General features: G+C 44.9%; 1 protein-coding gene across 3 annotated transcripts; it reads right to left on the bottom strand.

Annotated features, from left to right (window-relative positions):
* Positions 1-26736, bottom strand: LOC135237183 (zinc finger and BTB domain-containing protein 46-like). Of its 3 annotated transcripts, none has more exons than XR_010324767.1 (6): positions 26378-26736; positions 14113-15045; positions 8908-9192; positions 4926-5101; positions 1196-3991; positions 1-1148 (listed from the first exon to the last, which is right to left on the bottom strand). XR_010324767.1 is itself a non-coding variant. In XM_064304014.1 (5 exons), the coding sequence occupies exons 2-5, from the start codon at positions 15017-15019 to the stop codon at positions 3617-3619; spliced, it is 1743 nt and encodes a 580-aa protein (XP_064160084.1). In that variant the 5' UTR covers positions 15020-15045; positions 26378-26736; the 3' UTR covers positions 1-3616. The 3 variants fall into 3 exon arrangements, 1 of the variants encoding a protein (XP_064160084.1); XR_010324768.1 differs by having other exon boundaries at positions 1-1452; positions 3549-3991; XM_064304014.1 differs by having other exon boundaries at positions 1-3991.
* Between the last annotated feature and the right edge of the window lie 862 nt (positions 26737-27598).

Below are 27598 nucleotides of genomic sequence, written 5' to 3'. Positions count from 1 at the left end.
CAGGTTCATACTAGAATATTTATTACAAAATCAATATTATATTGAACAATATCCCCACAAAGAGTTGTTTCAAGAGCTGCCCCTTTTTCAGCAAAATAACATTGAATTGAGTAAAAAAAAAAGTAACACAATGTTGATATTTATATGAAAGTATACACCACAACAGTCTTCATAGAATGGAATCTAAATTAAAAGGTAAAACCTTTAAACACAGTACAATATAATAGGAACAACCATACATATGGCTTTATGATTTGTACATATCAAGGTAAACAGGATAAAATCTGGATTTAAAATTTACATTTACAAAACAATTGCAGTTTTTACACCTAGAATCTAAGGAATAAACATGATTTCCTCAGATATGTGCTGCTTATAACAGCCATATTCTGTTTACTAAAAGGTATTATCCTGGTCCTGTTGGTGTTTTGGAGGTGAAACTGATTCCATTGTATTTTTGGAAGATCAGAACCTTAGGAAAACCATTTGCATAAATAATATAATTCTGAGAAGTTATGCAATCAAGTCTTTATGCAAAGTGGGTGGAACTAAATTCTTGAAATTGTTGGAAAAAAGACACAAAGTCATAAATAATGTAATGCACTAATAAATAAAGAACTAACAGCTACAAAGCTGTACACACAAAGTGTGGAAAGAAAAGCACATAATTTATCCATCAAACATTTTTGGTATAATCATAATCTGTATATCTTTGTAAGATAATGATAATAATAATAATAATAATAATATACAGTATATACCATTTAAACTATTTATGCCAAATAAGTTAGATTTGCCAATTTTTTAAAAAATTACAACACAATTACTTTAAATCAGTGGTAACCAGCCCTGTTCTTGGAGCTCTACCGTCCGGCAGGTTTTCATTTGAACCCACACCTGACTCTGCTAATTAGCGGCGCAACAAGCTGTTGCATGTGGTGTGCTTTGTTTGGGCTGGAGTGAAAACCTACAGGACGGCAGATCTCCAGGAGCAGGGCGGGTCACCACTGCACTAAATTATAACAAAGAAACAAAGATGCAATGCACACAAACCTGACACAGTAACCAGGACGACTGTTCTGAAAGCCATAAGGCTTGCTCTCCGAGACAAGGCAAGGTTTTAAAGGCTTTTCTTTATCAGATATAAACTGTAAATATGGATGTGTTTTAAAAATGTACCATCCCATACTAAAACAAACCAGACCATTCTCAATCCTACAGTGAAACAGTTATACAAAAGCAATCTCTAGAAAATAAGCACAATCAATCAAGGTGGCAGTGGAGCAGAGAGGTGTATGAAAACATGAAAGGTTGTTCACAACAGCGGAGCGATGACAAGCAATGGCTGACATCATGTGCTTCAGAGGAGAGCACGAGCTTGCCTGCACTCTCCCGAATCCAACACAGAGGCTGCAGGGAGCACTACAGTCTGAGAATGCCGGGGCATTCCAGCTGGGCAGGAAAAGGGGTAAAGGCAGGAGAAATATGAACCGTCAGAATGCTTCGCATAAAAGGCTGCTCCGCTTGTACATTTTTCCTCATCTCTACGGAAAAGGAGACATCAGTAATGTTGTCATTTCAGCTGAAAACTGCAAAAATGAGAACCAAGGAAATGGCCTTTTACAGGGCCTGTAATGCACCTGCATCAGATAAAGAACAGCTACAACGGACACAGTAATCTAGAGAGAAAACAGAGTCTGTGAAGGCTGTTGCCCATTAGTGTGCACTTTCACTGATGGCAACTCATGCCCTTAAAGTGTACACTTGCACTGACATTAGCTCTTACCCACAAGTGTAAATTTTCACTGACATTAGCTTGTGTGCCCTTAAAGGTAAATATCCACCAAAGTGACCTCATATGCCCTTAAATGTATTCTTCCCACCTTTTTAAAGTTCCCTTGTGCATTGGTTTCCAAACTTGGTCCTGGGGGACCGCTATGTATGCTGGTTTAACAAGCTGTTAATTTTTTATTAATGAGGTACTTTTCATGTTTAGAGAGATTATTTACTCTCTTAAGCCACATCATGTCAGAAACAGCTATGCATACCATTAAAAATGTCCATTTGGTAGATAATTCAAAGACAAAGCAAATGACAACGAGACAAATCTCAATTGTGTTAATAAGTTTAAAGAAAAAATGATGAAAGAACTTAAACTCAAGTCTTCCTCAACCTAATTGGGAGCCTATTGATTCATCTGTCTTTAATTTGATCAGTTAAAAAATGTGTTGCTTCTATTATGTAATTGTAATATAGCATAATAAACATGTGAAAATGGGACTTTTATTCTTCATGGCATGCATAGCTATTTCTAACATAATGTGGCTTAAGAGGGTAAGTAATCCCTCTAAACATAAAAAGCGCCTAATTAAAAATAATTAAGAGAAAATGGAATTACAACTGTGGTTGGAACAATATTGAGCAATGCACAATGATACCCCAGGACTGAGTTTGGGAACCACTGCCCTCGTGAAGGTGAGAAGGCCCTTAGCCTGGATAGTTCCCTCTGGAAAACAGAGGTTATAAACATTCCAAATGTGATACATGTTGAGATTCTTTCCTGGCAAATACGGGCACATGGGGAATTCTGGGATACGAAGTCCAACAGCACCACAGTTACAACTCTTTCTCTTTCCGTTTTTCTCAATCATGCATCAGTTTCTGTGTTCATTAGATTTATATTTTATAGCTTGATAAACATTTCAGCTATAAATGCATGTGAGAACAGAGAGGTATAAAGTGTGGAAGATAACAGTTGATCCAAGACTGTCAAATTTTTTGCAAAGATGGGTGTACATACAGTAACAGTCTGGAGGATAGATGTCCCAAAAGGCAGTTACTGCAGAAGCGTGAGCCGTGTAAACTGGGACAGTGTAGAAGTCAGGAGAGATTTAAAGTGCAAGTCTCAGGCAGTGACGTGTGCTGAATGTTTCGGTTCCTCCTGGACTCTCTGCACCCCCCATCCCCACCCAATCCGCAGGAATAACGCCACCGGGGTACTAACGCTGGCCGATCACATCTTCCATTTCGTATGAGTTGATGGAATTGTGAAATTACCCAAACCTCGAACCGGGGCCTATGGGTTCACCTCCACACAAGGAGACACGCTAAATGCATCTTACCTAGGTTACACATGCTTAATGATTCTAAACTTCAGACTCCACTAGCATCACTGCCCATTACTGATCATTTAAAAAGAAACACAAGTATTCAGAACCAAAACATTTTGATATGATTGTGTGCTTCAGTTAGTAGCACATTTCATGTGAAATCTTCACGGATCTGCAGTGTTTCTGAACTCTACCTGCCTCTAAAGAGTGAGTGATTGAGTTATGTATCTGACCCAGGTCTGGTGTGAATCTCTGGCACTCAGAGAGACAGACAGGCAGAGAGAAACACCTGTGCAGTGCCAGACCCCCCCCTCCCTTCAAATCCTGCATCAAAGCAAAGACACCATAAAGAAACAAAGATGCGCTTACTCCCCAGACTCCCAGAGTGTCGCACACGTGTGTTACAGTGCAGATGGAGGTATGTCTGCTGGTTTGTACCTGCTCATCAGAGGCATGTTTTCACATGCAGGCTTTCGTGGGCCTGGTGGGGAAAAATGGGGCAGTGGCTATGAAATCCAGGGGAAGTCCCCGCTCCCTCCCCCCTGCATCTCTCCCTCCTGTGCTGAGTCGCTTTCCTCCTTCTCTCCTGAGTCATCCCTCCATCTACCGCCTTCCTCCCCCTCTCCTTCTCCCAGAAACTCCTCGTCCCCGTCGCCATGTTCCTCGTTGCCGTGATCACCACCGTACAGGTCCTCCTCCTCCTGTGAGTCCCCGTTGTGGGCTAGCTGGGCGGCCACGCCCCTGGCCGTGCCTGGGCCCCGCCCAGAACAGTCAGTGCACACGCCGTGCCGGCGAGAGCCGTGCCTGATCCCCACACTGGCTGCTGACATGAAGACACGCCCACACACCTGACACACGTACTTCTTATCCTTACTGTGCACCTGAGAGAGAGAGAGGACACATAATCATCATGATTATTCATCTGACTTTATGTTGTGTTTGTTTTTTTGCATTTTGTCTTGCCCAATTGTATACCAGTTCTTATGTATTTATTAGACAAGCCTGTGCTCTCCTCTGAACCATGTGATGTCTAGCGCCGCTTGCAGCTTGCAAGTTGGGCTTGTGCATTTCATCTGCAGTTTAGCAGGTGGACTTGCAGGCATCTGATCAACCAGCAGGGGTCACTGGAGAACAATGAGATCCCTTCTAACTGATCCTACCTAAATCTAGACAATGCTACCACCCACAGTCAGCACTACATCTACAAATGTATTTACTGCCAATAGAATATCTTAAACCTGAATATAAGTATCAGTGTCAGAAATCAAGATAAAGAGGAAGTCAAAGGCTTGGATTCAATCAATATTTGTCTTAGCTTTCAGTTAGAAGACACAGTTCAGTGTTTATATTCACAGAGTTTGTTGACCGCAAGAATTAACTCAACAAACTACGAACAAAAACTGAAAAATTTCATTTTGTGGTGAATAGAATATTAAACAAATATTATTTAATGTAATTTTAATCCAAGCCTGTGTGCTCACAGAAAAAGACATTCACACAGGGAAAGTAAATTAAACAAAAGACAGAAAGGAGCAGATGAAAGACCCCCTGCAGAGGAAAAGAGTAGAATATGACAGTGGAAAAGGAGAGAAAATAAAGCAAAGAGCAGAATGGAGAAAAAATCTAAGAAGGGTGAAAAAAAACAAGCGAAAAATTGGTAAAGACAGTAGTGTCTACTGTAAGATTCCTAAAAAATTAGATAAACACAATTAAATTATCTCAAAAAAATTTTGAAATCAAGCCAAACTGCAAAAACCCATTTAAAAAGTCTTTTCTGCGTGCAGTGTGTACTGCAGCCCGTCTGCGCAGCCGCACCTGCGTGTGGCGCTTCATGTGCTCGCGGCGGGTGAACTTCTTGCCGCAGACGTCGCAGGGGTACGGGCGCTCCCCGGTGTGCGAGCGCATGTGCCTCTTCAGGATGCACTGGTGCATGGCCGAGAAGCTGCAGTACGGGCAGCGGAACTTCTTCCTGATCACCGTGAAGTCTCTCACTGCAGGAGAGAGGGGAGCTCAGCCACTGGTACACACACATCCCCCCGCCCCAATCAGCACTCACGCAAGCAGTCCACCCCACCCCGCCCCCACCCCAACCAGCCAGCGGAGGGGAGATAATCTCTGCTAGTGAAAGTGCTGTCACTATAGCACACAACCAGCACGGGCAACTCCACATGCACAACTGTAGCATTACAGCAGAGCCACAGTGAACATGTCCTCTATTTAACCCAGCTGGAAGAGTACTGCACCAACCACCAGCCAGCGCTCAGAGACGGAAATGAAGCTGCAGTCACACATCTACCTGCCAATAGAGCATCTGTGCAGAATCCCATGAGGCCCGTGGCCGATTCTGTGATTCCCACTCTGGCTTTCATCAATACACTTGGTAGCTGCTGTCATAATTTCCTTAGCAACAGCCTTGGCAACGACCCACGTCAGGTCACAACAATCAATAACTTCTCATAACGAAGCCTCCGTCGGTTTGTTCTGCAGCAGCCAGGAGAGGGAGGTGAATGAAAGGATTCTACAGAGAGCATGATCCTCACCGTACTCTGCCCTCTCTCCTGAAAAGAAAACTCACCACAATGGGCAGCAGCGTAGTGTGATGGTTAGGGAACTGGGCTTGTAATGAAAATGGTGCAGGTCTGATTTCGAGCTACGGTACTGCTGTTTAGCAAGCAAGTATTGAATAACTTATCCAGTAAATATCCAAATGCATAAAAGGGATTGCATGAAAAAAATGAATTCTGTGTAAGTTGCATGGGGTAAGAGCACCTGACAATGTACAAAAATGTTATGTTGAGAAGGAGAAGATATATATGTTGTCCCGGGTCTGGGAATTCATAACTCTAGCCCTGATTATCTGCATGAACTACACAAATGTTTTAAACGGCTCCTACTTCTGTATTTGTTTCTTTAGCACCTCCATACATCAAAAGTGATGAAAATACAAACTGCGTGTAATGTAAGGAGTCTCTGGCTGCACGTGTTTCCATTGAGTCCATACAGAAACGCTCTCTTTCTTTCACGCATTTAAAAATGCTATGAAACATAAGATAAAATAATATTAGCCGTCTTTGATATTCAACTCAAAATGAAGTTAGCTCCGCTAATACTGTTCAGCGTAAGTACTTAGATAGATTTTAGACATAGACATAGACAGATGGATCACATATCTGACAAATACTGGCCCTCTTCAGTTCCTCTTGCAGCAACATTATCGTGTCACAGTGACATCACAGCCGGGACATTACTTTTGCTGTAAGGTCAGTTCCTGTTGTGGTGATATCACTGTGAGTTCCCCACACTACTCAGATGGGTCACTGGAAGCAGTCCACCTCTGTTTATTTGGCCTTCAATCAATTCACAGATTGAACGGGGGTGGGTCAATGCAAAGCCAATTAGCAGTTATTTTAATTTCCCCCACCTCAGGTGAGAAAGCAAAAGCCACTGCTCCCCCGCACCTTTGGGGATTGTTTAGCTTGGGGTCAGAGTTCAGACATAACAGGACAGGACAGGATTGGTCAAGCACAGTGTCATTATGGAGAAGCCACAGTCCAAAGAGTGAGCAGCTGGGAATAAAACAGTTAAAAAAAAAAAAATGTATACTCCCATGCAACTCCATAAGGGGGCACTGTTGTGTAATTCTCGCTGCTGTGGTGTGGTGATACAGCAGTGGGGTCTTGTTCTCTGAAGGGCAGTATGTGTGGGAGGGGCCCTGAGGGTGATGCCATTCACAGGTTCACCCACGCACTAATTCAAGAATGCTAGGTGTAAAAAACAACAAGTGTTGATCATTTCCACTAGCTTGTTATAATGGATCGTTTTGTGTCATGCCATTGAGATTTACACACCTAGTCTGCTGTCAGAGAGGGGGGGGGGGGGTATTCAATATTTGCTTGTCTCTGGGGATGTGGCCAAACCCAATGTCCTTAAACACTTCTGTTTGCTCACCATGGTGAGTACAAACGCCTGTCCACCCACCCCAGCCCTCACAGTGGGCAGATGGCCCCTCTGAGCAGGCAGGCAGGTTTCCTGTCTCTCTCTGCAGTTTAAATGAGGGCAGTTTCCCAGATCTTCACACCCTGCCACCCCCTCCAGCTTCCCCCACAAACAGCCGCTGCAAGGCCACACTAACAGAAAACCTCCACACGGGGCTGAGGAGTGAGGGCATACTTATGACTCTTTTGGGAATAAAAAACAAAGCAGAGGCATCATAACCTGTGCAGAAGAGGGAGTAGAGGTGTACCGTACGTGTGTAGGTATGTAGTGTGCAAGGTGTAGAGGTAAAGTGGTATAGGAGTATAGTGGTGTAGATGTGCAGTGATGCAGGAGTATAGAGGCATAGAGGTACAGAGTTATATTGTGGGTGTAGGGTTATAGTGCTGTAGGTGTGTAGGGGTATAGAGATGTAGGGGCAGAGAAGCCCAGCGGTATTTCTGCAGGAAATGCATGAGATTCCACAGAATGCTGGCCAGCACAGACACAGCTCCGCCCACAGGGGTCAGTGGAGGCGTTCCTATACCACTCTGTTACCGAGGGAAAAGGGGGGGAGGTAGGGCTGGTGGTTGTGGGTAGAAGGCCTCTCTCTCGCACCTCTCTCACTCTCCCCTACCGCCCACACATGTACGCAGAGGATGCAAGCTTGAGTGTGAGAGAGAGAAAAGCAGGGTTGGATTTTATCAAGTCAAACGATCAATTACTATAGAAATGTGAAAAGAATTGTTAAAATCCTCCAAGTCCTAACTATCTTTATACGTAGGACTTGGAGGATTTTAACAATTCTTTTCACATTTCTATAGTAATTGATCGTTTGATTTGACTGACAAAAAATTCCTTACCCATAATAATTTTCGGCAAATGCAAATGGGTCTGACATAAGATCTTGCAAACAGAAAGAAGAACAGCATACCAGTAATCAACACAATCTGCCCGCAGGTTTCTCAGGAAGGGAGTTCAGCCTGAACAGCTGTTCCCACCTTTATGAGTGCTACTCACCTCACACGCAGCTCCCCAAAACCATGAGGCTGTTACTATGGAAGCGTGTACATATTAATAGCATAAAGCCTCAAGGAGTCGTGGGACCGATAAAAACATTACTGCTCATCTCTTCTGGCTCTTTCCCGTACAAACAAAACTCCTGTCGTTACTTTACTCTGAACTAAAACATGCTTGCACACACATATCACACAAAATATTTGAAAAGAACATAGGGAGAGGGAGGGCAGGGAGTGAGAGAGAGAGAGAGAGAGAGAGGAACAGAGCACTTATCTAAATATGTCAGGCATGTCCTACTTATGCATGAATTTATTTGCTATGAAGACAAAAGCTTTGTGCGTGCGGGCCCGTACGCGCGTGCCTCTCTCCTATTGGCTGTAGGTGGGACGCAGCTGAGGGAAGGGCGTATCTTGGGGCGCCTATTTTAAAAGGCCGAGCAGAAGCCTGAAGCCGCTGGCTCTGTGCAGACACCCCAGTTCAGCCCCGTACCTCTGTTCATTTGTGTGATTCTGTTTGACTGCTTCCAAATCCTTTAGTTTATTCTGTTATTTGTACATCGCTTCTGGTAGCGTTTTTGTTTTGTTTTCGCACACCTTTTAAAGGTAGAATTTTTTAATATGATTTTTCTTTCTTGTTCCTTTTGATACTGTGAGTACTGTGCAATGATGTTAGTGGTGAGCCAGGTGGCGTGTGTGAGAGAGGTGAGGAGAGGGCGGGACAGGAAGGGAGAGAGACAGCAGAGGGAACAGGACACGCATGGACAGTGTGACGCAGGAGGCGGGGTTAAAAGGGCCAGCTCACTCACGGGACAGTGCGTGCTCCACCCCTTTGGGCAGGTAGTCGTAGAGAAGGGGGGTGTCGTCCCCGAGCAGCTCAGCCCGGAGGGACATCAGGCCACCTCTGCCCATCAGCGCCTCCTCCGTGGGCTCCTCCCCCTCAGGGTCCGGGGGCGGGGCCGGGGGGGGGGGGAAGCCGATGGTGGGGTCCCCCGAGGGCGAGAACCTGCTCCTGCGACTCTCTGGGAAGTCCTGCCGCTCGCCGCAGCTGTCTGAGCCGCCGTGGTCCTCCTCCGCCCCAGCCCCAGCCAAACCTGGAGAGAGGGGCGGAGACTGAGTCAATCATTCAGTCATAAATTAACCGACAGGCCACACCCTCATCCAGTCAATAAATCAGTCACTCCATCAATCCAGCAATCAATAAACACATCACTTCATTAATCAATCAGTCCATGAAAGAATCACTCCATCATTCAATCAATCAATGAATTAATCAACAAATCACGCCATCAATCAATCCATGAAACACCTGATAATTGCAATCAATCCATCTTTATTTGGTACTGTGTAATTTATGAGTAAGCAGACAGTGCTTCACGATAACCACTGTACAGAAGGAATGAAAACCACTTTAACTGTTTTCCCCAAAACACCAACCCGGCTCTCCCACACCTGCACACCAGCCAGCTCAATCTGTGCCACATACGATGCACCAGTAATAACCGATAAAGCAGGCCTTTACACCCATACACAGCAGGGTTTGCCTTTGACTGGAAATCCCCAGGGAGCCCTGCGCCGGTGGCATGTGAGAAAGTGTCTGGGTTTGGGATACGAATAGAGCAGACACTGCCGGGCATCATAGCGCGCGTCCGCGAAGCCGACAGGCCAGGAGGCGCGGCCGCTCACAGCCGCCTGTCTGGGCTGGGCGACGCCCTCCACGGCACACTGGCAGCCTGCCAGTGAGCTGAGCTGAGCCCATTCACCAAACATCAGCCACACGCACAGTGATAACACCTTAGCTGGATAAAGAATTTCATATACAGCATTTGCCTAGGTCTGAACATGCATGCACAAACACACAAACACACATGAATGCACATACACACACGCACGCATGCACACACAAAGACGCGGAGTCCTGTATGATGGAGCTGTAAATTGATCTTCATCTGTGTACTCTGTGGCTGAATCACAAGCTGCATTAGAGCACTTTTTCTTTCCCAAACACCAGACAAACAGGACCAGTGGAGTCAGTGGGATTTCCAGATCATTCCCCCATCTGCATCAATCCTTCCTCCTTTAATTTTGGCACTGACAGAGCGATAAATGGAACTGACAGGCACAAACGATTACTTATTCATTTTCTCCAAACTGTATGTATTCTTGTCCTTCCTGTCTTTCATGACATTGCAGCTCAGAATACAATATTAAAATTTTCCAACCAAAGGGACTTTTAAGTTAAACTTGGTTTCCATGACAGCAAGCTACCACTGATTTCTGCAGTTATGTTAACAGTTAACACCCATTGGCACCCCACCCCCATCTTTGGAGGGTTGTGGAATGGATGTTTTTAAAAAAACAAAAACTGTGAAAAGGCTGAGAGGGCATGACCTCTGACCCTTGACCCTCTGGGAGGGGAGGTGGCCCCTCCCCCCTCTGAAACCCAAACCTCCGTTTTTGCGTGGGAGTTTCAGGAATCTTCCAGAATATTCTCCACAGTACAGTGCAGCAGCCCCCCTTTATTTCCAGGGTCAAAGAGGTATCAGGTTATCTGGTTTTGAATTCTCTTGACAATATGGGAAAATAGAGATATATCCATATGCCCTCTCCCCTGCAACTTCCCACCCCCTGTCAACTCGGGAGAGACCATGGCCCAGATCCCCCATGGTGATAAGCTACAGCATTGTCCAATCATTCCCCTCTCTCACAAACAGGAAGTCAGTGTGTGAGTGTGCTAGTACTGAACACTTGTCCCTTCAGCACTCTACTTATAACAATGAGTCTACAATCACTGAAGAGAGCCAGAGAGCACAGCTCTACCAGCACAGCTCTAACAGCACAGCTCTGACAGCACAGCTCTAACAGCACAGCTCCTACCAGCACAGCTCTTAACAGCACAGCTCTGATCAGCACAGCTCTACCAGCACAGCTCTAACAGCATAGCTCTAACAACACAGCTCTGACAGCACAGCTCTAACAGCACAGCTCTAACAGCACAGTTCCTACCAGCACAGCTCTGACAGCACAGCTCTGACAGCACAGCTCCTAACAGCACAGCTCTAACAGCACAGCTCCTACCAGCACAGCTCCTAACAAACTCATATGGGAATCATCATTCCATACTTCATTTCACACTGCACAAGACTCAAATACAGGGAAGAAGAGAGAGCAGTACACACAGACACAAGAGGACACAGCAGCACTAAAACAGCCCGATAATTCAGAGATAATTTCAAACAGGAGGAAAACGATAGGGAGGAGAGAAAGTGGAATGAGAGGAAGAGTCTCTCCCTCCCCCTCTCTCTCTCTTTCTCTCTCTCTCTCTCTTTCTGTAATTTAAAGGAAGGAATCAGGCCTTTGAAAGGGATGGGGAATGAAAAACAAAAATAAATCTAACAGACCCTGAAGGCGTACAAGAGAGGAGAGGAGAAGAGATGAGATGAGAGATGGTGGGAGTGTTTGGAGGAGGAGCAGAGAGAGGAGACAGAGGAGGGTGGTGAATCGCAGGCTTGAGGTAATCCAGGGAGTTAATGGCACTCAGGATAGCAGGATTGTACATTAACAGAGAGGAGACAGGGAGAAAGAGAGTGAGGGGGGAAGGGAGAAAGGAAGCAATTTGATTTCAATTTCAAATATTAATTTAAAAAATGTTTTTTTCCAGAATTAATTCACTTCCAGTCTGCTATCTTGACATCATCATGATTGATCAGAAATTGGAAAAAACAATGAAAACACTTACATTTTTACACACACACACACACACACGTGCACATGCACACACAAGAATGCACACACAAACACGCATACAGACACACAAATGTACTACATGAACATATACCATTGCAGTTACAAACAATGCTCTCTAGTTTGTAAACTAAGTGTTCCAGGAAGTCATTGTTTATTGCAATGTCAATAAAACTCCATTTGAACAGAATGGAAGTGAGAGAGAGAGAAAGAGAAAGGGTAATAGATGAATGGAGTAGAGAGAAAGAGAGAGAGAGAGAGAGAGAGAGAGAGAGAGAGAGAAAGAAGGTGGGGAAGAAAAGAAAGAAGTATCCAGGGAATACAATATTAAGGCTTGGGCTGGGCAGTTTTATGCGGGTGATTGTAATTGTAGCATCTGTATGATGAGATGGAGTGCGGTCAGGGGCTCTAAATCAAGTGTGCAGTTCATAATTGAGGTTTTTCTGGAACGTGTTGGCCTGTTAACTTCTGAGCAGTGTGACCAGTACTTGCGTTACACAAGGCATTCGTGTGGATTCTGCACTTTACCCTCTGCAGTAAAGAGTCCAGATCTCATCCCCAACACTGCAGATTTGGGTTTCAGTCTTGGCATTCAATCAAATGCCAAGACAATCAATAAATCAGTCTTTGGATTCATTTAGCACAAACATGAATTCAAAATATGCATAAAACTAGACATTATCACAACAGTCGCGTCATCATACCCTTACACAAAAGTCACCTTCAGTTTCACCAACAGCACAGAACACACTTAATCTAACCACCACTGAGGTGTGTCAAGGGAGATAGCAGGACAGAGAGAGAAGTAAGAGGAGGGACAGACATAGAGACAGTTAAGAATCTGGGCCAAAAGCAGAGTTGTGAGAAGAGAGGAGTGGAGGAAGAGAGGGAGAGAGAGAGAGCAGTAGGAGGGAGGAGAACTTCAGCTGCATCCTCTGACGGGTGGGAGTGGAATGTGGAAACATTGGATGTAGATTGGAAATAAACTCCCCCAGGAAATTCTGGGAGTAGTGTTTCTCAATCAGTCCTGGCAGCAATATGTGACAATACCTCCCCCCAAAAATAAACACAATCCCAAAAGAGAAAGTGTGTAGGACAAACCTGGCAGTGGATACTTCGGAATTTCTGGGAATGTAAGTGATGAAGGAACATGATTTGGGAAAACAAAGCAAACAGCCTAACTAATGACCAATACCACTGAACTCTGGAGCGTCAACATACTCTCGGTCTCCCCCACACCTGCACTAAAGCCACCCCACCGCCCCCCCCCCCCCCAAACCCTACCTCCAACAAGCTGCAGGCCAAGAACAAACAGCTAAGTAGAACCTTTCAACCAAAAACAGCTCAAACTCGACCAGAGCAGTTTGTGTGTGAGGTGATAGAAAAGTAGGCCAGGTGAAAGAAGCCACTTTGAACCCCACTTCCTGTCATGGTCCTCACTTCCTGTCTCCTCTGCCCATTCACCCGCAGACACAGCGGCAGTGCTGGCCAGATAGTCAAGGCCAAGTGGGTGCAGTAGGCGGACTAAATCTGGCGATTTTAACAAGCTGAATTGAAACCCATCACCATCTCCATGGAGATAAAAGCAGTCTGAAGGGGCCTGGGGTTGTCGGTTGGGGAGTGGTCTTATGTGTGTCAGCTACACCACTCAGAACTCTCGCTGTTAAAACCACATGGGTGAGAGAGAACTGAACTGAGCTGAATTGCGAGAGAAGTGGATGGAGATAGTAGGAGGAAGGATAACTGAAAGCATACATCCTAAAAAGACAAAATGCTATATACAGTACCTGTATACATGTATTAGTCAGTTTGAAAGAGTTTGTGATGTAATAATGTTAGCCCTGAGAGATGTGTGGGCCATCCAATTAGTGCTTTTATCAAATGAGTTGTAGTTTTTATATAAAAGAGTCCTTCCTGTGTTCTTGAGTGAATCTGTTTGGGTTAGGGAGCTTTGGAGGCTATCACTGAGGATGTAAGGGTACATTATTAAACCCTGAGATAGCTGAAGGGATCCCTGGATATTTTTTTTTTAAATATGAAAGCTAATTTACGTTTAATAAAGTGCAGAAACATTGTCAAAGCATAGGCCTTATTCATTATTGAAAAAATTAATCTCTCAGATGCCAATACACGTTGCCATTTACCATTTCCTTGTCTAACTCTCTGACCCCTACTCCACACTGCTGCCCTCCTGTGCTCTGACCCCTACTCCACACTGCTGCCCTCCCGTGCTCTGACCCCTACTCCACACTGCTGCCCTCAGATCCTACCTGAATTGTCGTGGCTGCTGTAGCCCATAGGGAGGGTGGAGGCCAGCGGAGAGCCTGGCTCACCGGCGTCGGCTGGCTGTGGCGTGATGTGGCGCACTGTGCTTTTGTTCTTGCGGTTCTTGCGCCGGCCGGTTGCGGAGATGCTCTGCCATCCTGCGCTGGCGCCGCGCCTGCCCGGGGACTTCAGCACAGGGGACGAGGCAGAGTCCTCTTTCACAGCGGTGGGGATGAAGTGGGCAGGCCAGGCATCCTCCTGGCTCTCCAGGCTCTTGGGGTCCGGGTCCTCCCGCCCATAGGGGCCCCCGGAGCCCTCGTGGCCGCTGGCGATCGCCGAGTCGCCGGACGAGTTGGCGGGGCTGCTCCGTCGCGCCAGCCAGGGGGAGGAGCTGCGGACGGAGCAGACCAGGGAAGCCAGAGCCTCCGAGGCCCCGCCCACCACCCCCGGAGCCACGCCCACATCCTCTGCGACCTCGGGGCGGGGGCTGATGTCCAGAGCTGCCTTGATGAAGGCGTGGCAGGCCTGAACGATGTCGGTCATCTGCAGGTAGCTGGCGGCCGACATCACCTCGATCACGTTCCTGCTGGTGAGGGCCAGCCGCGCCGAATAGATGAAGTCCAGGATGACGCGGAAGCCCGCCGCCGTAACAATGTCCAGGTGCGTGACGGTGGTGGCAGCGGTGGCCTGGGCGTCCCCGGGGCCGGCCCCCGGAACCTTCCGGGCCTGGCAGTACAGTGTTTTGAAGTAGCGGCTGCTGGCCAGCAGCACGTTCTTGTGCGCCCTGAAGACCTTCCCCTCCACCACCACGCAGGCATCACACAGCACGCCGTGCTGCCGCTGCTCGTCCAGCTCACGCAAGAGCTGCGCGTAGTATGAGGAGATCTCCATTTCCTCCCTCCTGTCCTTCATCTGACGGGCTCCTCCTCTGCCAACTCCTGCCAATACACACACACAGTCACGCACACACACAGAGGCACACACGCATGCGCACACACACACACACAGGCACACACGCGCGCACACACACATACAGGCACACGCACACACACACACAGGCACATGCACACAAACACACACACACGCACACACACAGTCACACACAAACACACACACGCACACATACATGCACACACACACACACACACACACACACACACACACGCACATGCACATATAGAGGCACATGCACACATTCACATAGACACACACACCCACACAGGCGCACGCACACAAAGCAAAAGCAAAAAAAAAAAAAAAACAATGAAAATAAGTCAATTAAGCATTTCCAGAAAGTGGCTCTCCAGAACCAGGCCTGGTCTATAGTATAAGAGGACTTTCTTGGGTCATAGCATTCTTTCTTCAACTCAACAATATTGGTGAACCTGTACAGCACAGCATAAAGGGACCATAATCACTTTTCTGCTGTTACTGGTGCCTGTCACATCTCATGAAGTAAACAGTCCTGTAACAAAATTTGATTTAAAAAAGTAAATAATAACCTCAGGAATGTTTTTTTTTTCGGGTGAAGAGAGTCAGGAGTCTGCCTGTCTGCTGCTGATCAGCCTTATGCTCACGCTCAGAAACGAAGTCCGCCTGAAGACAGGTTTCCACTCAATTAGTTTCCTGACCCATGACGACTGTAATTAAATGCATTATTAGTTCTACAGAAAATAAACCCACGTAAACTCACAGTAAATGGTCACAATAGTTGTATTATCGATCCCCTTGTACTCCATATACAATATTGCTGAATGTAAATTAGATCGTCGTTGGAACTCAGGCAACTTTTTGGTAAGTTTTAGTATTGTGTTGTGCCGTATAATTGTAACTGCTTAGCTCAGGTAATTTTCAACATATTATACAGAGTGTGTACACGGTAACGTCGACGATCATATGAAAAAAAAAAAAAAAAACACGGTTCATTCTAGTGGTTTCAAAAGTAATTTACCCACAGTATATGACTTACAGGACTGTAGCATGAATACTAGCCCCTCTGAACCAAACCATAGGACCGTGGAGCGTTGTCAAAGAAGCACGATGTGTATAGTATCTGGAGCGCTACCTGTCAGGTCCCATTTGCCGGTGACCGCACGCGACAGCTCGCACACGCTGATGTGACAGCGCCATTCGCTCCGGGGCTGGCGCACTTCAGATCGCGTTTATGAAAGTAATTCTCAACTTGATGCCTTGTAAGATCAAATAAATATCCACCTCATCTCCCATGGCAACTTGCATAAACGAACCTTTCTCGCATAACAATTGGCACGGCAAGTGATGCATTTTAAAACGGCTACTTAACCTCAGCTGTCGGCTTTCAGTCTTTTTATTTTTTACTACTTATTCAGAGACGCGATGGCAGTTTTGCCAGGCTTTTACAAAAATGTAAGCCAAACTTATTTAGACATTAGTATCAGTTCAACAAGGCACATGTGATTAACCATGCTGAACTGATCCTGTATATATACAGTACAGTGCAAAAGCCAGGGACCACCCTTTTTATTCAATTTCCAGTCAAATCACCCATTCCGATATCCATTCAAATACGCAGGAAACTTATTTAACAGAAAATGACAAAAGAAAGCCTCCACCACTGCATATACTATGCAATCTATCAGTATTTGTCCATTCTTTTTTGTGCACCCTATTACCACTTTCAGTCTTCCATCCTTCCATTCAACAAACATGTTACACCTGCATCCTTCCAACAAAAGTTACCAAAAGTGTCAGAGAACTCTTTGCCTTCAAAATTGACTCTAATATTCAAGCAAAAAACTACATAAACACACCTCAGCTGCCTTGCAGATTCCTTTCTGCATTTAAAGTGGCAAGAGGGGCAATGGAGTGCAAAAGATTATTGCAAGATAAAGAGAAGATGGAACTCCTAAAAACCATGCAAGAACTGTTAGACCATCCACCCAAATTATCACCGCTACAAAGATTTATCTTTGAGACACAGGAAAAAAATCATGCTCAACCCTAACGTCAGGTCTGAAGAAAGTCACAAGCGCTTCCATCAAACCTTCCACTGTGAGAAGACAACCCAATGCTATGGGTCTGAAAGGATGTGTAGCTGTCAAAAAGCCTCTAATCAGAAAAGAAAATAAAGATAAGAGAATAAAATTTGCACTAGTACCCCAAGAGTGGACACCTGGGCTGAGGACTTCATGGACTGATGAGTCTAAATTTGATATTTTCGGATGTCAGCATGAGAAGGCAGAGGAGGCAGCATGTACTCCGCAGGAGCAATGAAAGACTTTCAGAACCAGGTCTACAACCATCACTCAGGCATGGTGGAGGATCAGTGCAAGACCGGGGTTGCATAACAACATCTGGAGTTCGTGATTTGGTTTTGATTGAAGACAACATAAATTCTGATAAATACAAACAAATCTAAACATATCATATCATGTACCCTCTGGACAACATTCGATTGGGACTCATTCTACAGCAAGATAATGACCCCAAGCACACTGCTAAGAAGATCACGCTGCTGGTGTTCTCAGAACAATGGACTGGCCACCCCAGAGTCAGACCTCAACATCCGTGAATGTGTTCGGGTATTAATATTGCACATAGTTGTGGAGGTTTTTGTGTGATTTTGTGTTTAATATATGCTTGCTGCATTATTTTGACACGGAAAAATAAATAACTTGCACTTAATGGCTGTTTTCACTGTAATTTATTCTGCAAGCGGCTCCTTTTGTGCAAATGCATAAGTCTGAGTTTTATCTAGGCATCTCAATTTTTTCTGTTATACTGCTTCTTCTCCCAACAGATTGCTTCAGGTAACTCAAGGCAGTACTGTGAAAATTATTCATCCCAATCACAACCCTAGGGCCAGAGTGCATTTAGTAAATATCCAGCTGCATAATGGGATTGAATAAAAATAATGTAAATGTAGTATAATATAACATAGATGTAGTGGAAATATGATGTAATACATAGGGAAATACCACAATTCAGTGCACTGTATAAAATCTTCCCATGGTAAAGAAAAAGAGAACTGAACACAGGATGATGCAACAAACTGAAACACTTTAAAAAGGAGAAGAGGCAGCATGGAGCACAGGAGTACCATGTAGAGGAGTACAAGGAACAGTTTTTCTGCATCGGTAGAGCCAATCTAACTGCACTAATGAAGCATGGGATTCCCTGTAACGGGTGCAGATCTGGGATGACCTCGATGAACCTTGCTTTCCTTTAATTTGGTTTTCCTTCCTACTTACCCCTCTGTCAGGGAATAGAAGGAGAAAATAAGGGGAAAACAAAGAGAAGAAGAGAATGAATGCTGCTTCCGAAAGGTGAAACCAAAATATCCTGCTGGTAGTACACATGTTACTGTTATTTATTATACACAAGTTAGTGTTATTTATTATACAAAAACAATCGCACTGTGCAGAAAACATGTTGTGAAAATAAATGTTTATGAACAATCAAATAGGATTTAACAATTTTATTCTTTTCCTCCATGCCTACCTTGACCGCAGCACCAAACCCTGACTGTATCACCCAAACCCTGACTGTATCACCCAAACCCTGACCGTAGCACCAAACCCTGACCGTAGCACTAATCCCTGACCATAGCACCCAAACCCTGCTCACAGTACCCAAACCCTGCTCGCAGGACCCTGCCTTCTGTTCCCCAGGGGTTCCCTTTGGAGCCTGCATTCACCTGCTGTGCCTGTGTAAATACTTACTGCATATAATCAATACATTTACACGTGTGTATATTTCATATGTGAATACATAGCCACATCAGTAATTAGACCAGTTTGAAAAACAAGTGTCAGTAGGAAATTAATTGAAGGGCAATATTGCATTGATATCAGGATGTATTTTTTTGCTTCACACAGAATTGTCAATGCGTGGAGCAGCTTGCCAGGTCATGTGCTAGAGGCAGACAGTACAGTTGTCGTTGTTGCCTTGGTTACCCCCTCATTTGTCTCTGGGTTCTGTGTGCTCTCCACTAGATGTGATTATGTTATGTCTGTGTGTAAAACAAGGTGTTAAAAGGAAAGCCAAAAATTCTTTTATTTTATGGTATGTCTTCCTACAAAAAGGTGAGCCAAAATCATTAGGCTTATCCTTGTCAGTTGTGCATGGATGCTTTTTTAAAATAATGATTTAAAATGTACACAAAAACTACAAGCACAAATGCTGTATGTGTGCGCATGTGCATGTGTGTGTACATGTCTTAGAGTGTGTGTGACTATGCATGTACGTCTCAGGATCTAGGCATTGTGTGGTAGCATAAAAAGGCCAACAGGATACTAGGATATACAGCAAAAAGTGTTGAGTATAAATCAAAGGAGATTTTATTGATGTTATAAAATTCCCTTTTCAGACTACTTATTGTGTACAATTCTGGACAGCACTGTACAAGAAAACTGTAGAAGCTGCTGAAGAAGTACAATGGTTTCTGGTATGAAATGTAAAAGTTACGATGAAAGACTTCAGATACTTAATCTCTTATCTTCAGGTTTAGCAAAAGTAGAAAAGAGATAGATATTTTACACGATGAGTCTAGATGGGCTGAATGGCCGATTCTATTTATTATGTATCCTAATGTTCATGTGTGCATGCGGTGTATGTGTGTGCATGTGTGTGTGTGCGTGTGCGTGTGTGTGCGTGTGCGTGTGCGTGTGTGTATGTGTGTGTGTGTGCGTGCGTGTGCGTGTGTGTGTGTGTGTGTGTGTGTGTGTGTGTGTGTGTGTGTGTGTGTGTATGTCTGTCTATCTCACCAAATATGAGGTTTAAACTGCAGTTAGGCTTTCATTCCTCAAAGGGTGGGCATTGTGGCCTGGTGGGCTGGGTCCTCAATGACACGGACGTGGCTGAGTAAAGCCCCATCCTGCCCTCCCTCTCACCCGGGCGGGGATTTTCAAACAGCTATTCTGAGGCCAGGAACCACTTCCTGCAACAGAGGCAGGAAATCCAGAGTTGCCATGGTGCTCACTCTTCTGTAGCCGTGCCAACAACCCCTCCAAAAAAATTGGGTGTGAGGTCTCTTTGAATCACCACAGCAACATAAAACAGTAGCCTGCAAACAAGTCATGCCTGACCAACACCACGACCACACTGCTATCAACACTTCAGCAAGAAGCTCCTCTGCAGTGAGGAGAAAATCACCAAGATCCCAAATACAATGTGAGGGTCTTCCTGGTCTAATACTGCAACCCTGATCCATGTAATAATTAGCATGACACAACGCAAGACATGCAGACAACACCATCAACATTGCACCCAATTACACAAGAAGGAATCAATAGCAATGGGGATCCTCAATGAAACTGGCAACCTATAATAAAAAAAATACAACATCTAGTTCTCTACCTTCCCTATTTGATTATTTTATAATCTTTCGTATTTTTGTTTTCTTACATGGTTGTAATGTAGAGGAACTCCATTGGAAACCAGAATTAAACCAGACATATCGTCATTTCACAGCACAACAACTGCACGACTGAACATGGGTGGTACACAGCAGCCATATTGCTCCAGACCCCTCACCGCACATCAGCTGTGTTGGGAAGGACAGAGCCAATTAATCTGAGCCAATTAAACTCAGCCAATTAAAGTGAGGGATAATTATCTGGCAGATTGAAAAAGGCAGGTTTTGTCAGAACAGGGAGCCCCCTACCATTAGCATTAAGTTCTAAGGTATCTTTAATGACAAATGAATAATGAATATGGAAAGACAAACAGTCACGTCACTAGGTCAGGGGTTCCCCAACCCAGGGGGGCTGGGGATCTACAGGATCTGCTGCTGGTTTTTTGTTTTCACCTTAAAAACAAAAAGGTGAATTTACTACGCGATGAACGGGTATAATTGACCAATTATGTGCAGAGTAACAATGAAAACCTGCACACACTGCAGGTCTCCAGTATAAAGGTTTCTTGATGCTGATTAGCTGTCTTAGATTTTGAGAAGACTGGAGCACAAACAGTTTTAAAAGTGTTTCTCTAATGATGTGAAAACGGTGGCTGTACGAAAGGCAGGGGTTACTTAATACATGCAGGCTTTTTTAAGCCTCTTTGCATTTCAAAGCAAACAAACAAACCAAAGTAAGACAAAAGATGATGAGGATGATATTCACATCAAGAGAGAGGCTATATTTGAAGATTCTCACACAGAAGAGAAGGGGCACATCAGGACTATATCCTTACTACTGCAGTCTTGGGGAGGGTATCGGGGGGCAGTACTGGGTTGGGAATGGTTTTGTTTTGGGGAGGGGGCTGGAACAGCCCAGGATGAGGGGCAGATAAAACCCAGGTTGAACGGTGGGGGTGGTCAGCTGTTCCTGCCACCCCTCACCTGAGATGGAAACAATCCTTTCAGCCCAGACAACCGCAATCCTCCTTTTCAGTGGCTATGTCTGTCTCCTCTTTCTGTCCTCCACAAAGGATAGAAGGGGCAAGGGAAGGGGGGGAGAGGGGGAGAAGGACAGGTAGAGAGAAAGAGAAGAAGTGTCAAGGAGAGAGAGAAACACAGTGGAATATGGAGAGGGAAAAGGACAGTGTGGGGGAAGGGACAGAGAATGAGGAAAGAGAAAGGGGGAGGAAGAAAGAACGTGTGTGGGGGAGAGACAGAGAGAGGGGGAGGGAGAGAGCGTGGGGAAGAGAAAGGGGAAAGAGACAGAGAGTGTGGGGAAGAGAGAGGGGGAAAGAGACAGAGAGTGTAGGGGGAGAGAGACAAAAAAGGTGTAGGGGGATAGAGGGAGAGAGAGAGGGATAAAGAGAGCGTGGGGGAGAGAGGGAGTGGGATCCCATCTGATATCTCATAAAGCTCCATTCTCTCTGAAGGGGAGTCTGGCAGCACAGAGACCCTTGGGTTTTACAGATAAGACTGAGTGAAGGCTTCTTCTGCTCTCCACTCTATTAGACAAGCCCCACTTTACCACCCAGCAATCCTTTTAACCTGCATTTACTGTGAGTCTGTGCATGTTTGTGCGTGTATGTGTGTGTACAGATGTGTCTATGTATGTGAGTGTGTGTGTGTGTGTGTGTGTGTGTGTGTGCGAGTGTGGTAGAGAGTTAGTCTGCAATGAGTTCATTCATTCATATTGTAATGATATCCTGATACACAGAAAAGATCCAACAAAGCCCATAACCTCACATAACCCTGAGCTTCTACAGTTCATCTACTGAAAAACTGCAGTTAAATCTACTTAAAAGTCCATGTGGGTATGTTCAATTGAGCTCCTACATTGCTGTATCCCTACTTCTGCACAAAGGCTTAGAGAAGGGGACCCCAAACCATAGCCCTAGACATTCTGGAGGGTTCGTGAAGGGGTCAAGGTGAGTCATGTAGTCTCTGTTACAGACTTGAACCTATCCAGCTCAATGTCTCTAGAACATATATACCTTTTCTTGGCTTGACACACCGTAATCTTATAGGCCACATCAAATTAAGGCATGTTCAATCACCGGAATATTCAGCTAATGGGTGTCGCAACAACAAAATCAACTGTCTAGGCTCTACACATGCACAAATTTGCCCTAAGGGGTCAAGTTATAGAAGATGGGAGCACATAAAACTTCAGATCTGGGTTCTGGGCCTTGTTTTATGCACAGCCCACCACACAACGACTGTGGACATGTTGGAACCTAGATTTTATTGCATTTAGTAATGTATTCCTTTTGATTTGTTTCGAGTTTTCATAGAAAAAATGCTGAAAGGTGAATTATAATGCAGTATTACACTAATGTTACAAAGGCCTCCTTACTGACCAGTAGTTTAATGATGAAGGAGGATGTGAATATATATATATATATTTTGTTTTTGATATGGACTTCTGAATAAAAAATATTTCTTATTAATAAAAAGATTCTGCTGAGCAAATCTGTATTGAAAGAAGCACTGTCGCCTGTCTCATTGTTTCTCCTGTTGCACAGAAACTCCAACCTGTTTATGGGCTCTGAGCCTAGGTAACCTGTAACATGAGACTAATTACTAACAGTTTATTTCAGACTTTATCTTAATGCAGCTGCGGGTCTGCAATTAAATATGTACAGCAGTCTGTATAGCACAGCACAGCACAGTGCAGGACCATGCAGGACCATGCCCTTTCCACAGGTAATCCTCAGGTGACTGTGAGTGAGATCAGCACCTGCAGCACAGCTGTCATGTCTCTCTCCCCGGGGGGATGACTTTGTGTGTGTATGCGCACGTGTGTGTGTGTGTGTGTGTGTGTGTGTGTGTGTGTTATTCCCAACTGTATTCACCATTATGAACACAAAGGAGCTAATGTCTGTCTGAATGATTATTTTGCAGAGCGGGGGGTGGGGGGATTTAATGCCACACTACTTTAGCTACAGACGTCCATCTCACTTTTGTTAAGAGGACAGTCAGTGACATATGAGCTGGGGGTTGTCTATAAATAGAGTATAAATTTACTTTGTAGTAAATTAGGGGAAACTACCTGCAGGGCTCTTAATTAATCCAATCACTAGGGACTGAGCACTGAGAAACTGACAAATGAGTTACTCTATTTAGGCATAAGGTTCATGAAGTATTACCTGATAAACATTTATACCAAAAATAGAGACACACACGCTGTACCATTAAGGAACATTAACAGTTTCCATAAAAAAGAACAGAAAGAGAGAGAGACAGAGCTCTGCAGAAATGAACTGGATGAAGTAACGGCAGCATTTATAAGCCACTCTGGAAAAGGGCATCCACTCAGTGCATAAATAATAAAATAAAAAACACAAAAGCAAGGCTGTGTTCCCGACGTGATGGAGATGCATGATTGCATGCCTCCGACTCATTCCCTCAAACGCCCCCGAACGCAAAGTTCAAATCCCACATCGCTGATTCCAACACACCAATCAGCTCTGTGTTCCGAACATTAAAAGTTCTCCCTACCACTGAAGCTGAAACATTGCATCTTCTGAAAATCAGTTAAATTGAGGTGACTGGGTATAATACTGTGCACAGGAGTCCTGTAGTGTCATCGAGCACCATAAATTGTTTACCAATCTCCTGCAGTTAAGGTGCAGAGAGGAATGTAGGAGCTGAGTATCTGGTAGCCCTAAATGATCTCTGCATATCAAGCACATAAATAACTTCACCCACAAGTTCCCCTTCCACCTCCAACTGCTTTTTACGTATGTGACTTATGTAGTGAGAATCGCACTGTCCACTGATCGGACGGGTGAACCACTCACTGCTTTTGATTGCCTGGCCTTTTGTACACACATTCCCCAAGATTCAATCAGATCCACTTAGTCAGTTAAAGAGAATATGCATTTTTACCTATGTGTGGGGGTTATACCATGTCACCTGACATGTCTCTGATCCCCACCGCCCAACCCCACGAACATACACATTTGTTATCCAGTCCCAGGTCTGATGAGATTGCATTAGCTCCTATCTTCCTGGTGCCTGCTGCTGGTTTGCAAGAGAGCTGTTCTCTTGAGCCTTAGGAGGTCAGAATGACACAGGCCCCTCCCACCAAAATGAGGATTACGCTTTAGGCCGCTGGACTGTTTGAACAAACTAGAGCCACACCTGTGAGGCAGCCACCCCTCCCCCACACTCATAATCCTGTAACTATATACACCCCCCCCCCCCTCCCCACACACACACATCTACCTACAATCAACCAGCCCAAAAGATGGAGAGTATGTTACACAGCCTGCACACATCACCCCCCCCCCCCCAAACACACACACACAATCCACACACATCACACAAAACAGCTCATAAATGCATGATTATGTTCTGTGTTCAACATTTCAGTGTTTTAAATACTGAATGTAGGCTACTCCTGTACCATATACAATTTAGATATGCTGATGTTGACAACAGTAGTCAGCCAAAAACTTCTCAAAACCAAAAGTCGTGGTATAAAAAAAGTGTTTTGAGAACTTTTCTCAATCCTTCTCACCCACAGAAATGTTTTAGATTTATCAAAAAAGGTATAATTAAAAAATATATATTTCTTAAAACAGTATTTCTTAAAACATTCAAATTACAAGTTTAAAAAGATTAATCAAAACCACCAATTCCGTTTCTTTGTTGTAGGTGCACTTCGCACCTGAACTGGCGGATGGTAGCGCGTGCAGTCCTGTCAGTGGGCACGCTGATCTTTCCAGCTACAGGAGAAAATGGAGGTGGAGCACAGGATTGCAAGGTTTGAGGGGGCAGGCAGACCCAAAGCTACCCCGAAAGACAGGCCGCTGGGTTTATATTAAATACCGGATCATCCGTCTTCGTTGGCACGTAGTAGCCCACAAGGGCAAGCGGAGCGGTCATCTACAACGGAGCTACACTTTTATAATACAATACAGGCTATCAAACGCACCAACTGAAACTAACATAACATTCTCTTGACTGTCCTGATGAGGAGTATGCTATGGTGTTGACGCAGCAGAAATTTACAGGGAAAAATCCCTTTTTGAGGCGCACAACTGAGAAGACGCGCGGGGTGTTAGCCACCCCCCCAAACTAAGCTAGACAAGCTCCCAGTTTTGTTCGCGGACATCCCCTCGAGCACACAGCAGATATAAACGCCATTACCGACAGCCGAACGGACGGAGCAGTTGCATTACCGCGGCTGAAACTAGGAAATGTGTCTTTAATTAATGAAACGCCCGCGCGTGTGTGTGTGCGTTGCGTGCGTGCGTGCGCGCGCTGGGTGGGCGGTGGGAGCTGCGTCGGTGTCGTGTCGGGTGACACGGTGTAACCCCCAAGCTCTGCTTAGCGACCAGTTCCTCAAAACGACAATACGCTAATACGCGTCTATGCCTCACTTAAATCGCGTGAGATGCTCAATACAATTTAGACCAGCATCCTTCTTTACCAGCATGTAACAACATGACAACAACGTGAAACAAGAACAGACAGCTTTCTGCTCCGCGTGTCTTCGACAATATAATCTCTGGATGCGTACATGCATGCCTATTTCTGTACAATGGTATAGAAGAACTTGCATTTAACAGCTGTCACCACACTCAAGCGCGCTACACGATTGAGACGTTAGCGTTAAAACCCACGCGCCTCAGAGAACAACTCACACTGGCTCTTTAACTTATGTCTCAGTCTGGCAGACGGCTACATCAGAGTTATTACATTGTTTAAAACCAATACTACAGCACGATATTTACTACAAGCGCGGAAATCTCCGTAAATACAATTTCGCTGAAAACGCGAGCGCGAGACAGAAATACGGGGCAAATTTGGTAGTAAATACAATTTAGGCACAAAACAAACTAATGACAACAGAGCTAGAGCTACCGATGAAAATGTGAGACACATACCTGTTAACCCATGGATGTGGACCGATCCAGTGACTGCGCTTCGGGACCAATTCAGGGTGATTTAACAATGACGGAACGAATGTTCGGTATGAAGTATTATCCTTTATATGATGTGTGCCCACTGCTTTCTCTCCCCTTACATACAGAACGCCTGCTCTCTTTTCCTGTGCCTCTCCTGCCTCATGACCGTCTTTGCCTCTGTTTCAAAAACCTGCCCTCTCCCTCTCTCTCTCCCCCTCTCTCTCTCTCTCTCTCTCTCTCTCTCGAAACGGACTTACATACAGGTCAGTGGGACCTGAACACAGGAAGTGAGGCGCGGCCCCACGTTTCGCTGTCACGGCGCGCTGGGCACTGACTCGCGCCAACCCCAGTCTGTCTGTGAAATTTCAGTTACTAGACGCTGCAGTGCACACCAACGGCGCCATAAAAGTGATTGTGAGTTATTACTATACATGCCCATAGGCGTAAGTTTCATTTAGACTTTGGGGGACACTGCTGGACCGCCAAGTTTCGAACACTCAAACGTCAAGTCGCAAACGCAAAGACTACCTGCACATCTAACAATTAATTCGTATGAAAATATTAGGGGATGACGTGTCTCCCTGTCTCCCCCCTAAACCCACATGTATGTACATGCCCCATATCCTTCTTGAATTATAATTGTTATTATAATTAAAATTATTATAAAAAAGGTTAGTGATGTCATATTCTTTAGATGCAAGAATGTAGTTTGTGTACAGTGCATATATGTGGCAGTGTTATTTCCAAAACTGTTCCAGAACTACAGGAAAATAGATGTCAGTGCATGATCAGAGGGGTATCAGTAAGGTTATTCCCAGCGCTGTTAGGGTTGGACATGCTCCCCCTAGAGGCAGAAGTGGAAACAAATCAGGAAACTCACAGTCTGTCTCATGGTCTCCCTCTCTCTCCTTTTGCTGTCCTCACAGGGTTCCAAACACATAGCAATACCAAACGCACCATTGGAAAAAAAAAAAATGAAAATATGGGGATTTAGCTGTGGGGATTTAGCTACATTTAGCTACAAGCTAGTCTATCTAGGTAGTGTTAGCTAGGTAGAATTTAGACCCCCCCCCCTTTGCCTGACAAAACATTTCCTGGTTATGCCAATCGATGAAATCGATGTGGAAAAATAAATATAACAATCGGCATTGGCAAGCAAATTAATGCCTCTGTTGCATACAACATGGTGATGATGTTGCT

Source organism: Anguilla rostrata, chromosome 13 (assembly GCF_018555375.3).
Source record: "Anguilla rostrata isolate EN2019 chromosome 13, ASM1855537v3, whole genome shotgun sequence".
Lineage (NCBI taxonomy): Eukaryota > Metazoa > Chordata > Actinopteri > Anguilliformes > Anguillidae > Anguilla > Anguilla rostrata.
This window is presented reverse-complemented; position numbering and strand designations above follow the sequence as displayed.